The 14,653-nt window shown below is 55.8% G+C and overlaps 6 protein-coding genes across 6 annotated transcripts; 3 read left to right on the forward strand and 3 right to left on the reverse strand.

The window, feature by feature from the left end:
- Positions 1 to 803: 803 nt before the first annotated feature.
- E0L32_012048 (uncharacterized protein) lies at positions 804 to 2,452 on the forward strand (the record flags this gene model as incomplete). The annotated part of the gene is made up of 6 exons (XM_031134845.1): positions 804 to 1,370; positions 1,428 to 1,547; positions 1,606 to 1,659; positions 1,715 to 1,830; positions 1,889 to 1,892; positions 1,958 to 2,452. The coding sequence occupies 6 exons, from the start codon at positions 804 to 806 to the stop codon at positions 2,450 to 2,452; spliced, it is 1,356 nt and encodes a 451-aa protein (XP_030999348.1).
- Positions 2,453 to 6,036: 3,584 nt separating this feature from the next.
- E0L32_012049 (uncharacterized protein) lies at positions 6,037 to 6,660 on the reverse strand (the record flags this gene model as incomplete). Its single annotated transcript, XM_031134846.1, has 3 exons — positions 6,037 to 6,154; positions 6,219 to 6,383; positions 6,587 to 6,660. 3 exons carry the CDS (start codon positions 6,658 to 6,660, stop codon positions 6,037 to 6,039), a joined length of 357 nt encoding a protein of 118 aa, XP_030999349.1.
- A 357-nt stretch (positions 6,661 to 7,017) lies between these two features.
- On the forward strand, positions 7,018 to 9,819 carry E0L32_012050 (uncharacterized protein; the record flags this gene model as incomplete). The annotated part of the gene is made up of 3 exons (XM_031134848.1): positions 7,018 to 7,311; positions 7,380 to 9,625; positions 9,687 to 9,819. The coding sequence occupies 3 exons, from the start codon at positions 7,018 to 7,020 to the stop codon at positions 9,817 to 9,819; spliced, it is 2,673 nt and encodes an 890-aa protein (XP_030999350.1).
- Positions 9,820 to 10,140: 321 nt separating this feature from the next.
- E0L32_012051 (uncharacterized protein) lies at positions 10,141 to 10,766 on the reverse strand (the record flags this gene model as incomplete). Its single annotated transcript, XM_031134849.1, has 2 exons — positions 10,141 to 10,382; positions 10,469 to 10,766. The coding sequence occupies 2 exons, from the start codon at positions 10,764 to 10,766 to the stop codon at positions 10,141 to 10,143; spliced, it is 540 nt and encodes a 179-aa protein (XP_030999351.1).
- Positions 10,767 to 11,487: 721 nt separating this feature from the next.
- Positions 11,488 to 11,820, forward strand: E0L32_012052 (uncharacterized protein; the record flags this gene model as incomplete). Its single annotated transcript, XM_031134850.1, has 1 exon — positions 11,488 to 11,820. The coding sequence occupies one exon, from the start codon at positions 11,488 to 11,490 to the stop codon at positions 11,818 to 11,820; it is 333 nt and encodes a 110-aa protein (XP_030999352.1).
- Positions 11,821 to 12,374: 554 nt separating this feature from the next.
- On the reverse strand, positions 12,375 to 14,007 carry E0L32_012053 (actin; the record flags this gene model as incomplete). The annotated part of the gene is made up of 6 exons (XM_031134851.1): positions 12,375 to 12,605; positions 12,666 to 13,437; positions 13,512 to 13,542; positions 13,639 to 13,694; positions 13,854 to 13,884; positions 14,001 to 14,007. 6 exons carry the CDS (start codon positions 14,005 to 14,007, stop codon positions 12,375 to 12,377), a joined length of 1,128 nt encoding a protein of 375 aa, XP_030999353.1.
- Positions 14,008 to 14,653: the final 646 nt, after the last annotated feature.

Here is a 14,653-nt window from a genome sequence, read left to right on the forward strand (position 1 = left end):
CGTCTAGTTAGTCTCCGGCATTGCTCCTCCTCAGCCTGCCTACCTAGTGGCCGCTCCCTCTGCGTCTCTGCGTGGGTACCTGATATACATACAGGTCATGCCGGCTCGCCCATATATTTGACATGGCCTCTGGTTCCAGATCCAGATGCGAGGTACTTTGCTTTGAGACTTGTGGGAGTTTTCCATGCACCCTGGGCCGTCCCCTACCTCACCGTCGTCGTCGTTGGCCATCCTTGTCGTCTGGACAGACCAGGCAAGATCTCTTCCCCAGTTCCCAGCTTATCACTCGCGGCCCTAGACCCTTCTACCCCAGCTCCAGCTGCTTCGTTTGCTCCAACTCTTCCCAAAAGTATTGATATACCTGCCCTCCCGCTCTCGGGACCACCCAGTCGACGCTCTCTCTTCCTGATCATCTAGACCCATCTCCCTCTTTGCTTGTCCCCAGACCAGATACACGACATATCTACCACACGGGCTTCTCCCACAACACCACAGCACCTACACGGCTCATTCATTGGTCTTACAAGACTTGCTTGTTACGGCCCTGTCATCCTGAGGTGCTTCCCTTCCTGCAGGGATATCCTATCATATAAAGAGATCTGAAATTGTCGACTCTCCCGGAAGCCCACCAACTGTGACCTGGCGATTACCACCAGGTCCTGCACTACAAGCTGTACCCGTGACAGTCTTGCCCCTGTTGCAAGACTGTTCCAACAATAGTTAAACTGGCTCTCACAGCGCAATCCGCCGCGCCCCAGTCATGGGGACGCTGGCCGCAACAAAACCAGAATGCTCACTACATGATGATGGGAACACACATGATGCACCAGCAGTACAACGGACGGCCAACCGGATCGCCGCCTCTGCCCAGAGAACCGGCGGCCTTCCCGTACCTTATGAGCCCTCCTAGCTACAGCGCCGCGACCGCTCCCACCATGCCAGCTCCGCAGTATCAACCACAGATCCCCATGCAGTACAACCCGTACACCTCCCCCCCAGAGTCTGTCCAGGCACCGTTCAAGGATGAGAGACCTGCCGCCCTGCGGCCAATGACCACGGAGGCAGATCTGAACCGCTGTGTCGGGTACCAACGAGAGCCACCGCCGGCCTACCAGGAACACCACCGAAGCCCGTCTGTCAAGAGTGAGATAGCCTCTGAAGACACCGTGGTTCCTCCCAAGGCCCGAACTATCACCTCCAACATTCCCATCGGTGGTGCAGTTCAACCGGAGTTCCACACGGCCGTCGACACTCTGATGAAGTCGATCCAGTCCAAGCCACACACAGATGAGTTGGTGAAAGCTCCCGATCCTGAAGACCTTCAGGAGGAACGAGAAGTCTCACCAGATCCGCCAGTTGCCCGGGGAAAGGTGAGGCCCATGTAGCTTGCAAGAGACTGCCAGGCGTTCAGTGCTGACCGTGATCAGAGGTCGAGAAAGGCCAAACGAAGACGGCACAACTGCGACGTCCCGGGTTGTGGGAAGGTCTTCTATCAAAAAACGCACCTCGATATTCATCGCCGTGCACACACTGGCGAGCGCCCCTACGTAAGTGGTTCCTCTTGATGTCTGGAAGAGGGAGGCGTGACTAATGAGTTGTCGATAGGTTTGCGCGCTGCCCAATTGTGGACAACGCTTCTCTCAGGTTGGAAACCTCAAGGTGAGCAATCGCCAGTGCCTCACCTCTAGATAGCTTCTCTAACAGCCCCTTGCAGACTCACGAGCGGCGCCACACCGGTGAAAAGCCCTACCAATGTGAAAAGTGCGGAAAGCGGTTCGCACAGCGAGGAAACGTTCGCGCCCACTTGCGGACACACGAGCACGTCAAGCCGTACGTGTGCAAGCTAGATGGTTGCAACAAAAGACTCAGTCAGCTAGGTAACCTGAAGGCAAGTATTCTGTCCTAGAGATTTGTTCTTGTGATCCTCTGTGAGCTATACTAACTATGATTTGCCCAGGCCCACATGAACCGCTTCCATGCCGCTTCTCTCAAAGCCCTCATGGGCAAATTTGAGTACATGAGGGAGTGCGACATGACTGAGGACGACAGGGAGCTCCGGGGGTACTTTGCCACGCTCTTCAAGAACAGCAACAAGGGCATCAAGGGCCGCGGGCGAGACCGCAAGGTTGGCGCGTCGTCCGTACCCGTCACGCCCATCAGCCCGACGCCCAGCGTTCCGCCCCAGTACCGCGCCCAGAACCCTGTGCATGGTCTCCAGGCGGGCGTGGAGCATCAACCAGCGTTCGCTGCTGCCCGCGTTGCACCCCAGGCCCTGATGATCCCCATGTCCCTGCCGAGGGAGCACCAGGTCGGCTACGACATGTACGACGCCGACCACGAGTCCATGACCGCAAGCGGCTCCTCGTCCTCGTCAGGCGGCCCAATCTACGAGGACGATCACGCCCGCGAGATGGCTTTTAGCGAGCGGCATTTTAACGAGCGAATGTACTAAGGCCTGCCGGGGGGTCGGGAACGGTTGACGGAATGGTACCCATACACTAACATGATATCACTGCAACCCCTGCCTTATCATGTTAGGTTAGTGAGTACCAATCCGTCAACCATTGCCATTCCCGAGCCCCCCTTGGGCTTTACTGCCCATTCTATGTCTTTGGCATTTCGATCTTGCAAAGCAAGATCAAACCCGCAAGCAATTGCGACAAAATTTACGACGAAACGAAAGACCACGGGTGGGAAAGGGGAAACCACCCGCATCTATGTGCACTACAAAACTCAGCAAGGCGTTTCCTACTTTCCACCCAGCTACGAAAATCAACCTTTTTACTGTTACTGCTGCTACTACTACACGAAGAGACGATGGTACACGACATTCAATAATAATCAAGCGAAGAAAAACTGGCGCATTCTCTTAGGATGGTCAATTGGCCAGGGGAAGAGCGGACGCAGATGGGTGAGGCGAGCGGCACAGATTTTGCTGTTTCTTGGAGGGTGGAAGCGAATCACTTTTTTTGTCCCTTTTCAGGGGGAGTTCAGGACCTTCTTCCAGGGGGCGTCCAGGAGGAGCATCGCGTGGTTGGGGAGGCTTTCCGCTGCTTGCATTTTCCGCGGGTGTCTAAAAGGAATAGAAAACCAGAGGAGGAGAGTCAAAAAGCGGGCGTGGCGTTATTTTCCGGTTTGGATCATGAGGACTGACAGCACTTACATGATGGCTGCTTCTAGGCGCACAACGGAGAGGGGGGTGGGTGGCTGTCTGAACACCTTGTGTCAGATGCTGAATTTTGATTTTTCTTGTCATATTGTTGTCACTGGCCGGTTAGGCAACCCGGTTATCACACTGGGCCTTTGGGCATGGTTGCCGTCGTATCATAGCGTGCATATCTGTTTTTTACCCAGCTGTATCTCATCCGTCGAGGGCACAAGCACTGTCTTTCTGTCTCTCTGTTTGTCTACCTGTGTTGGGGGCCGAGCTGCTCCAGACTACCTACTCATCCACCACCCCTTGTCTTGTGGTGACGAGATGGGAGGCTGGGCAATCCCGAGACGGATGGACTTGTCACGCTTGTCTCGAACTTTGTATCATATCTACATGTATCTACCTACTTCGGCCACCTATCCGATATCCCGTGTTTTTTTAAACTTCTGCCTTACATGGATGGATGGGCCCTTTGGGCATTGACTGTTGTCGGTGTGTGTAGCCACATGGCCTGGCCTAGTCACCCTCATCATATCGTCATCAAGATTTCATGACCCCGTGCCCCTGGTCTCGCATACAGATCTTCCCATATGGGGGGGTGTGCGTGTTTGTACGGAGTATGCGTGAGCCGTACCGGATAGCATGGAGTGACGAAAGAGTTGTTGTCCCAGGGTCTCTGGGCACGGGCTGAGAAAATGTGCCTGGTCTTCCCGGATTGCGATCCGATCCGTAAAACCGCCCCCCAGCACGGGGGGAGGGGTCTCATATGCATTACACGTTTTCTTCCAAGACATACACGTACGCAAGGGTGCAAAGAGGACAGGAGAGAGAGAGGGTGATGTAGGTACTTTGTGACTTCCCGGGAGGTGGTACTTGACCCGGGCTGTAGGTAGGGGAAAAGAGGCAAGAAGAGTCGGTCAAGGAAGGGGAAATAAAAAAAAAGGACAACAACAAAAAGTCTAATTCAGGAGGAAGGGGTCTGTTAGGTAGGGGCGGCAACGATGATGTATGGTGATCATCGGCCTGGAGGCCGCCATTGGGGAGAGCCGGTGCATCGTATGCTGCACGTACACAAGAGCAAGAGAGGCCAGCACCCAAAGCCTGCGCCCCATCCCTTTGGGCGTAGAAAAGACAACCGTTCACAGGTACACGCCCCCTCGGTGCTGCAGCCATCTATTGAAACTTATTTTCTGCGCCCAAAGGGCAACGAGGAAGATAGGCGGTGACGCCCCTCCTCCGATTCGGGGGGCAAAAAGACGGTATGTCATGCATCTACAGAAAAATGGCTTGCGGGCCAAGTGGGCAGATCGCAGCCACTGTGTCCCGGAACATCACCGCCTTCTCCGGGGGCCATCTTGGTCTTTTTAGCCAACCCTCTCCGACAAACAAGAGAGGAAAGACTTCACGAGGACGGCACGTCTGCGGCTGGGGGGAAAGGGGGCCTGCGGGAAGGAATGTCTTAGTCCCTGCCGTGTCCTGTAACGGTCTGTTTCGTGAGGGTACTGTATATGTCTTGATGGGATTCTCCGATGCCGCAACACTTTGAAGCTAGGTCCTGTCTAAGAGGACGGCACGGGACCGTGTCTCTCACCACCTTGAACAATCGGCTGCTTTTGCACACACCCCCAAGGAGAGGCTGCATGTACACACTAATGATGTAATGGGGGTGGAGGAACTGGCAGAACAATCGCGTATAGGTAGCAAGCAGCCTTAGCTCACCGGTCGACTCTGCTTGCAGTCGACCACCTTTATTGACATAGAATGGGTTTGTATGAATGGACAGGAAAGGCCGGGGAAGAACGCCGGGCATCAAGACAGATAGAGGCCTATCGAAACGGCCATGGGCAATGCAATACCCAGCGTAGAATATTGCTGAGCCGCCGCCGGTGTGCCAGCAAACACGAGTGTTACTGGGACATCCCGCGTGGCGCATGGCAACCCCGGTGCAGCTCTTGTACAAAAGCCCGAAGTGTGCGGGTGGATTGAACCGCCTTTTGGCCAATCGCGGAACCAAGCCTCGTGCGGCCGCTAAGACTGGCCGCGTCTGTGGTCACAATGTCTGGTGAGTGTGGCAGAAGAGGTGCAGAACAGCCAGTAATCGGCAGCCGGACAAAGTCCGGTTGACCACTTAGCAAGGCAGCGCTTCTTGCTGAATATCGTCCTTGGTCTCACCGCTCCCGCAAGGAGGGTGTGTGTTCTGCAGTCTTCTGCAGAATTGACGACCCAGGGCAACTATCGCCGAGCCATTGCAGCGAGTACAATACGAATTCGAACTGGCAGGAGAATATGCAATACCCTTGCACAGGTGTTAGCCAGTCAATCTCCTGGTTTCCAAGGGTTTTGACGTCTCTCTCTTGTCTTAGCGTTCTAGCCCGACCCATCGACGCGAGGGGTGAAATGAGCTGGCTAGTGTACGCGAAAGCATCAACGACAAAGGACCACACAGGTCGGGCATCCACCGAGCGATTCAGAGGACATTGCCATAGCAGCAGCATCGGTTATTTTGTCATGCGAGGCCAAGATCTCTGACTAACACGGCCGGGGGGGCAGGCTAGGAATTGTGGCTGGCTATCTGCCACCAAAAGCAGGCTGCTGGCTGAAAGGCTGAGCTGACTCTAGACCGCTCATACATCGATAAATCGGTTTCGAAACAAACTGGCAACTCGCGAGCGGGGCGTTTGGAAATGAGTCTCTGCAGCTCAAGACAGCCATGCGACCCGCCTAGAGGCCTAGACTGAGGTCCTAGAGCTGACTTGTCAATCAAGGGCATCCTGGGCCGGAGGTCGGTCCCGAGCCAGGGCAAGCGGTCCATTGATTGTAGTTCATCTAGAAAGTCGCCGTGCCGCTGATGGGCAGGCGATCCTCATGGGGGTTTGAGCTGGCTAGCCGCCGTGCAACGTCGACACGAACAGAATGTTGTCACCACTCTGCAACTTGTAACCTTCTTCGCCCTCCAACTCCCAATCAGCATCGTTGATGAGACACAAGATGCCCGGCCGGCTATTGTCAGAGAGTCAGTCCTGCCGATGATGCACCACCGTACGGTGAGGGACAAGACACTCACAGGTGGCCATCTAATACGAACAGCTCTTTCCGGCTGTCCTTCATGATGTTCTCGCATAGGTACTCAATCAGAAACGCCACTGTGACGGACTTGCCATCCTGATCCTTGATGGGGATCGCCAACTTGTGACGCTTTTGATCTGAAAAGAGCATCTCTAGGCCTCCGCTACAGGGCATAAACCCATGTTAGCATTGTTCCAAACCAATGTAAGCTAGGACGGATGCATGAGAGAGAAGCCCCGGGGAGACCGTTTGAGATCGAGGTTTAGGGCTCCAAAAGCAAAAACGCAGGAAAAAGAAGAGAGCGAGTTGAGGCTTAGAGTGAGCAGCTAGCAGTAGCCGCACGGGAGAAGCAAAGTGCACACTCACGAAAAATCCACGACAATCGGCATTGCGTGCAGATTTTCCGCCACTGGTAGCGCAGGGACCTGCTGTTGTGCCATATTGACTGAACGATCGCGAGGAGAACGGGCGAGGTAAACACACGAGGCCCGGTGTTGAGAGAGAAAACACACGGTGAAATCAGAAGTCCGAGTCGGTCGCAGGCAGGCGTGAATATGATGAATGAATATTATGTGAAGGAGCGTGGTCGCCTAAATAAGGTAGGCACGTTCGCTACTAAGAAAATCTTAGCTCCCGCGCCAAGGCTCCAACTTGTACAGTGCTCCATACGGTACATTTGACAGCTTTTCCACCAAGCAGTTTGTTTGAGAGTGTGTGTGACGCACAGTGCGAGCTGACAAGTGCCAAAATTTACCATATCCAGAATTTGGGGCGAGGTCACGAAGAAAGCCAATGCAATGCAGGGTTCTGATGAGAGAGTCAATGTTGGTGAGGATTCAAATGCGAATATCAACAATAAGGCCACAAGCGGAACAGAGCACCAAACATCGCCACATCGCCTCACACTGCGCCGAGGGCAGGGTCATGCACCCTTGATAGGTGTGGCTCAACTCGGCATCATGGGCGAAGCAGCCGTCGACGTGAGCTACCTCTCCGTGGGAGCCAACCGACACACAGCTATCGCAGATTGGAGCTCCGATGGGCTACTTGCGTTTGGAGCAGATAGTAACATAGCCCTATGGCGACCAGATGTGAGTTGCCGAGAGATTCTCCCCTTTCACCCTGTCTTGGTCAACTAACACGCATGTCCTTTCATGAGGCCTCATCACCCTTTGGCGTCTCTCATCTCCTGAGTGGCCATAAGGAAGTGGTGAAAGCGGTCAAGTTCTTGCCACGGCACGACAGCGGGGGGCCTCACTACATTGTCAGTGGTGGAGACGATCACCTGCTCAAGCTCTGGGCGGTTCATCACGACGGCAATGTAGAGTGCGTACAGACATTGCAGGATCACCAAGCAGCCATACACTGCATTGCTGTACCTGCTGCACAGTGTGTAGGCTCAGATGTTGTCAGGAGGACAATCCTGGCAACTGGCTCGGCCGATGCGACCATCCGGATCTGGGCTCTCGACTCTGGCAACCTGCAGTTACTGCAGACACTCAAGACGAAACCCAAATACTTTCCCCTTGCACTAGCACTTAGTCCACTCGACGACCAACATTCATCATTCGTCCTTGCTTCTGCCGGAACCAAAGATATCATTCAGATATACTCGGGATCAAAGACTTCGGATGGGACCTTGCAGTTTTCGTTGCAAGCCACTCTATCAGGCCACGAAGGATGGATCAGGTCACTCGACTTCACTCGTGAGAAGCCCGGTCCCGCTGGCGACATACTGCTTGCATCAGCAAGCCAGGACAAATATGTCCGTCTCTGGCGGATACACAGGGGCAAGGATCTCCCCGCCCAGGCGGCCATGGGACAAGACTCGGCCATGGGCGCCTTCCTCCCCGGGAAATCCCCATCAAACAAGGCCCACAGGATAAAGGCAGGGGACGAAGACTACTCAGTGTCCTTCGAGGCCCTCCTCTTCGGCCACGATGACTGGATCTACAGTGCCAAGTGGCACGCCGCAGCAGATGGCAGCTTGCGTCTCCTCTCCGCCTCGGCAGACAACTCGCTGGCCATTTGGGAGGCAGATGCTAGCACTGGCGTCTGGGTTACCACTGCCAGGCTCGGTGAACTCAGCAGGGAGAAGGGCGCCACTACTGCAACTGGAAGTATAGGCGGTTTCTGGACTGGCCTATGGTCACCCTCGGGCGAATCTGTGGTCGTCCTCGGCAGGACAGGTAGCTGGAGGCGCTGGGCCTATGATTCAACAGCGGGCCGCTGGATACAGGCCTTGTCTATAACGGGACACACGAGAGCCGTGACCGGGATCTCGTGGTCAAGAGATGGCCGCTACCTCTTGTCGACATCTTCCGACCAGACCACCCGCCTGCACGCCGAATGGAAGCCTGCAGGACAGCCGCCGACGTGGCACGAGATGTCTAGGCCACAGATTCACGGCTACGACCTGAACTGTATTTCTGCCCTGGGAGCGTCGCAATTCGTCTCCGGAGCCGACGAGAAGCTCATGCGGGTCTTCTCGGAGCCCAAAGCAGTGGCCAAGATGATCGCTCGCCTCACCGGCGGCACCGAGTCGGACCCGGCGAGCATCGACGCCATGCCCGACGCCGCCAACGTCCCCGTCCTCGGCCTGTCCAACAAAGCCATCGACGCCGTCGACGACGACGAGGAGCTCGCGCCCATGGACGACTTCGACCACAATGCCGTGGACCCGGCCTCGGTCGTGCGCAAGTCCACCCTCGACTTTGACCACCCGCCCTTCGAGGAGAGCCTGTCGCGGCACACGCTCTGGCCTGAGGTCGAGAAGCTGTACGGCCACGGCTACGAGATCAGCTGCCTCGCCGCCTCGCACGACGGCAGCCTCGTGGCCAGCGCCTGCAAGGCCAGCTCGACCAACCACGCCGTCATCCGCCTCTTCGAGACGCGCGGCTGGACGGAGGTCAGGCCGCCCCTCGTCGCCCACTCGCTCACGGCCGCCCGCCTGCGCTTCTCGAGTGACGACCACTACCTCCTCAGCGTCGGGCGGGACAGGCAGTGGGCCGTGTTCGAGAGGACCGATGCTGTCGTCGGCGGCGGCGACGAGAGGCGGCTCACCTACGCGCCGTTGCAGCTCATGCCCAAGGCACATACTCGGATGATTCTAGACTGCGCGTGGGCGCCGTATGCAGGCGGCGAGAGGCGAGTGTTCGCCACGGCAGGCCGGGACAAGAGTGTCAAGGTGTGGGGTGAGAAGGAGGCAGATGGGAAGAGGTCGTACGAACTCGTCACGACGCTGGCAGGCGAGCACCCGGTCACTGCTGTCGAATTCCTTTGGAGGAGGCCGTCCGAGGAGGAGGATCTGATCCTAGCCGTGGGCAACGAGGTGGGCAAGTTGTCTATATACCGCCTCGCTCGTGCAGATCTGTCTCTTCGATCCAAGTTTGACCTTCCTGAGCGGTAAGTTTCTAATCGCTACTTTGTCCTTCTTGAAGAAATGCCGACTAACCAATCATCATAGATTGTGGCTGCCAAAGCCCGTGCTGCAACTGGCCTGGAGGCCGGCCCAGGACGACAGAAACGCCGCTGGCTTTGACCTGGCCGTGGCTGGAGAGGATAGCTCGTTGAGAGTGTACACTGTTACTGGGCTGTGATAGACAAATTTGATACAGCTTACTGGATGAAGTAGACGGTCTTCAAAGTGATTCATATACGAGTTGATGTGAATGTGTCTTTGATTAAGATTACTCGTAAGGTTTGATGCTGCCCAATTGAGAGGCTATACTTCCAATGATTTTCCCACAGATCAACCCCGAAACGCCAATGTCGTTGGACTATATGTCATTTGCAAATGCTATGCCTTGGTCACCCATCTCTATCGTACCACGCCGGCCCAAGTCACTGGCTGCGGGTCATATCCCCCCCTTTCCACCGCCTGGGTCACTTTGTTCCAGGAATGCGACGCCTTTCACGTCTCATAGCTCCCGCACAATGGACACGGTCTTCTCCGCTACTGTGAAGGAAGTCGACGTCGCCTGTCCCGCCGCGAGCTTGGCCGAGGCGAGCTCCGAGACGGCCTCCATCGTGCGCTCGACGACGTCGACGTTGTCGCCGTGGACGTAGAACCACGCGCGGTTGGCGATGAAGGCGATGTGGTGCGGCAGGTAGAGGAAGCAGGCGATCATGGTGAGGCTGGTCAGGAGGAAGAGAATCGAGTCTGTTCGCACACACAAAGTCTGTTAGCCAGGCGTGTGCGTGCGCGTGCGCGTGTGGTAAAGGCGGGCCCGAAAAGCAAAAACGTACAGAACACAAACTTCTCGGCCGAGGAGAACATGGTGAGGGTGTAGGTCGCCTCGAACTGGTAGATCTTGAGCTTGAGCCACTTGCTGAAGCGGCCCAGGAGCGACAGGTCGCCGTTGTCGGTCTCGAGCTTGCCCATGGCGATGTAGTGGCTGCGCTGCTGGGCGGCGTACATGAGCTGCAGGTCGTCGTTCTGCTTCTTCTGCTGCCGCTTCTCGTCCGGGCGCTCGATCTCGACGGCGTGCCGGCGGTTCTCCCCCTTGCTCAGGATCTCCTCTGCGTCCGCGGTGTTGGGGCGCATGATGCTTGTTTGCTGTCGCGTGGGTGGTTGGGAGGTTCAATTGGTGGAGGAGGGAACCAGCGCAGTTCGACGATCTCTGGAGTGTAGTTGGTTCTCAAAGCAGAGATCCGGTTGATTGGTAATCAAAGTATAACGAAGCCGGGTATCTTGGTTGCCTGGCAAATTGATTTAAGATGATCCTGTCAAAGTGAAGATCAGGAGTCTCTCTAGGATCCCGCGTCTTCCGTGATTGGCCCACCGTGATTAGAGTAAGTGGTTGTACAGGCATGCGCGTCCCCTACTCCGTAATCAAAATTTTAGTCCCGCCAAGCCGTTATCGATAACGCGCAGCCCAGTCGCCGATAACAACTCAGTTGAATTGACATCCAGCGTTCGGAACAACATCACTACTCCCGTGGTCGAGGTTGTGTCATGGGGCATAAGATGCCACAACAATGGTCCCAGCTCTCCGATCCCTAGGCTCTGCATTCCCTACCGGGCCAAGGCCTATCACCAGGCGCATATTGCCCCTGCAGAGAGTCTTCACCTCGTCCGGGGCACGTCTCTTCCACCCGGGTACACCACAATGCAACTCCTCGAAACAGATGCCATCGCGGCCCAAGCCGCCGCCAGACACAGACCTGAAGGAGTCTTACCTAAAAGGTAGCGGGCCAGGCGGGCAAAAAATCGTACGTTCCAGGAAACATGAACGGGTTTACCATCAGAAGATTCGTAGTTTAACATGCCTGCTGTTCAGAACAAGACCAATTCCGCCGTGCAACTAACGCACATCCCGACCGGCATCGTGGTCAAGTCGCAAGCAACCCGATCGCGATCACAAAATCGCAAGATAGCGCGCGACTTACTAGCCGCCAAACTTGATGAGATGGAGAATGGCGAGCACAGCCGTACCGCGATTGTAGCAGATTCAAAGAGCAAGAAGAAGGCAAGCGCTGCCAAGAAGAGTCGGAGGAAGTACCGCCAGCTCAAGGATGGCCAAGACGCGGAGCAGCAGCCCCAGGCACAACTATCACCAAATGACCAAATGAGGTCTAAAGAGGATTCCGTGCCCTAAGTGACCCGTCTAGAGAAGTGGCTAGGCCTCATACTTGGACAAGGCTGCAGGCGAACGAGCTGCCGAAGTACATCCATCTCAATACCACATGCAAGCAGGATAATTGCAACTTTGAAAAGGGTCTGCTCAATTCTAAAAACATTTCTCATACTTATGGTAGCACGTGAAAAAGGGCCGTCGTTCCGCATGGAGGCAAGGGGGAACCAAAAAGTGAATTTGCATGATCAACCTCCGTAAAGACTTGCCCACCCCATCCTTCACAAACCTGTACCCTTATGACAAAACAATCGCCTTCATATTTTTCCTACGGAGAAGTATGAACCGCCCCCAACTCTCGACCATGGTGATAACTTTTTGGACATATGAGACTAGTTCTGGGTACATTCGTAATGTCAGAGGCTCTGTGTCGGGGTTGATCTCGTTGAAATGGGCCTGAGCTCGTGAGTACGGGCACCCAGAATTCGTCATGCAGGAGTCGCGATGCTAAGAGACCCGTTAGCATTCACACGCTCGTCTCCATCAGAGTGCTACTCGGCGGGTGTCGATATCTTACCTTAGAAGCACTTGCGGTGGACGATGGAAGGACCGCTCTCGTCGTACTCCTGCTTCGAGATCCACATCTGCTGGAAGGTCGACAGGGAGGCGAGAATGGAACCACCGATCCAGACGGAGTACTTGCGCTCGGGAGGAGCAATGATCTTGACCTTCATCGAGGACGGGGCCAGAGCAGTGATCTCCTTCTGCATACGGTCGGACAGACCAGGGTACATGGTAGTACCACCAGACTAGAAAACGAATTAGCTTCTCGTTCAGAGCTGAGCCTCATCCTAGCTGCCGAAACTTACCATGACAATGTTGCCGTACAGGTCCTTTCGGACATCGACATCGCACTTCATGATGGAGTTGAAGGTGGTAACGTGGATACCACCGCTCTCCAGACCCAGGACGGAGGGCTGGAAGAGGGCCTCGGGAGCACGGAAGCGCTCGTTGCCGATGGTGATGACCTGACCGTCAGGAAGCTCGTACGACTTCTCAAGGCTGGAGCTCTGAGCGGCGGTCTGGATCTCCTGCTCGAAGTCGAGGGCGACGTAGCAGAGCTTCTCCTTGATGTCACGGACGATTTCACGCTCGGCAGTGGTGGAGAAGGTGTAGCCGCGCTCAGCCAGGATCTTCATGAGGTAGTCGGTCAAGTCACGACCAGCCATGTCGACACGGGCAATGGCGTGGGGCAGGGCGAAACCCTCGTAGATGGGGACAACGTGGGTGACACCATCACCAGAGTCCAGGACGATACCGGTGGTACGACCGGAGGCGTACAGGGACAGGACGGCCTGGATGGAGACGTAGAAGGCGGGGGCGTTGAAGGTCTCGAAGACAATCTGGGTCATCTTCTCACGGTTGGACTTGGGGTTGATGGGGGCCTCGGTCAACAGAACAGGGTGCTCCTCGGGAGCGACACGCAGCTCGTTGTAGAAGGTGTGATGCCAGATCTTCTCCATGTCGTCCCAGTTGGTAACGACACCGTGCTCGATGGGGTATCGGAGGGTGAGGATACCACGCTTGGACTGCGCCTCATCACCGACGTACGAGTCCTTCTGGCCCATACCGATCATGATACTGTGAGTTCGCATGTTAGGCACTTAGGATCCTACCGAGAGCTACCGCATGGCCGCGGATGGAATGGTACTAACCCATGGTGACGGGGACGGCCGACAATGGAGGCTGTTTTCTCACGTTAGAGACGTTATACTTGATGAGGGACCGTTGCGGCGTTGACCGGGCCGGCCCAAGTTGGGCTCTAGGGAGGCGAAAACTTACGGAAAACAGCTCGGGGAGCATCGTCACCGGCGAAACCGGCCTTGCACATACCCGAACTATGATCACAGTTAGCAGATGCCCATGTTTGTATCCAGCTCGCGGCGGATGGGGGGTCGAGTTCGAAGCTCTGGAGAGCAATGCACAGCAGCGCGGCGATCTCGATCCACCCCATGTTTGCGGGAGCGGAGCTGGCGGTGAATCGAAGCAAAGCTTACCCATTGTCGATGACGAGAGCTGCGACTTCCTCTGAAATGATGAAGCAAATGTCAGCAGATGGAATCTCGAGATGCGAGGTTGAGAAATTGATTCGGGCGTTTGTGCGCACTCGTTTGTGCGGCCTGAGGGGTTGCGGGCTGACCGACCTTCCATGTTGGCGGATTACGTAGTTCCCTGAGGGAAAAAAGATCAAGCAATGTAAAAAAGAAATGAAATGAAGAAATTGAGAGCTTGAGCGATTCCCAGATCGACCAAGCGATGTCGTTGTGAAACGGAGAGAGGATTTGTGCGGTCGATGACGCCGGTTGGATGTTTGGGGGGAAAAGATGGGAATGGGTTTAGGTGGACAATAGGAGGAGGTGAATTTAAGGTGAGGCCGGATTTTGGTTGAGGATGTGGGAAGAGGGGAAGGGGAGGAAGGCACCAAGGCACGACTGGACTGGGACTGGGGGACAACTGGTGGAAGGAACAACGGTTGTTGCGACGATGTCACTTGCTGATGTGTGCAGGAAAAGGAGAGGTACAAGCCCAGGTACTTGGCTCTGCTGGCACCTGCTAGCTCTTCTTTCGGGGGCTTTGGCGTCAGCTCTCGCCATCGCTGTGGGTGGGCGGTGCGCTAAACTGTGGGTTCGGTGGCAGGACGAACGCAAGTCGCGACCGCCTAATCTCTGGCACGGCGCAGAAACGAGAGGCGCCGATTGGGGGGGGGGGGGGGGGGGGGGGGGGGGGTGGAGGGGGGGGGGGGGGGGGCAAGGCCGCACTCCATCCATCCATGGATGGGTTCTCTCTTTACCGCCTA

This window comes from Thyridium curvatum (assembly GCF_004353045.1).
Source record: "Thyridium curvatum strain D216 chromosome Unknown NODE_133_length_58504_cov_82.914470, whole genome shotgun sequence".
NCBI lineage: Eukaryota > Fungi > Ascomycota > Sordariomycetes > Thyridiales > Thyridiaceae > Thyridium > Thyridium curvatum.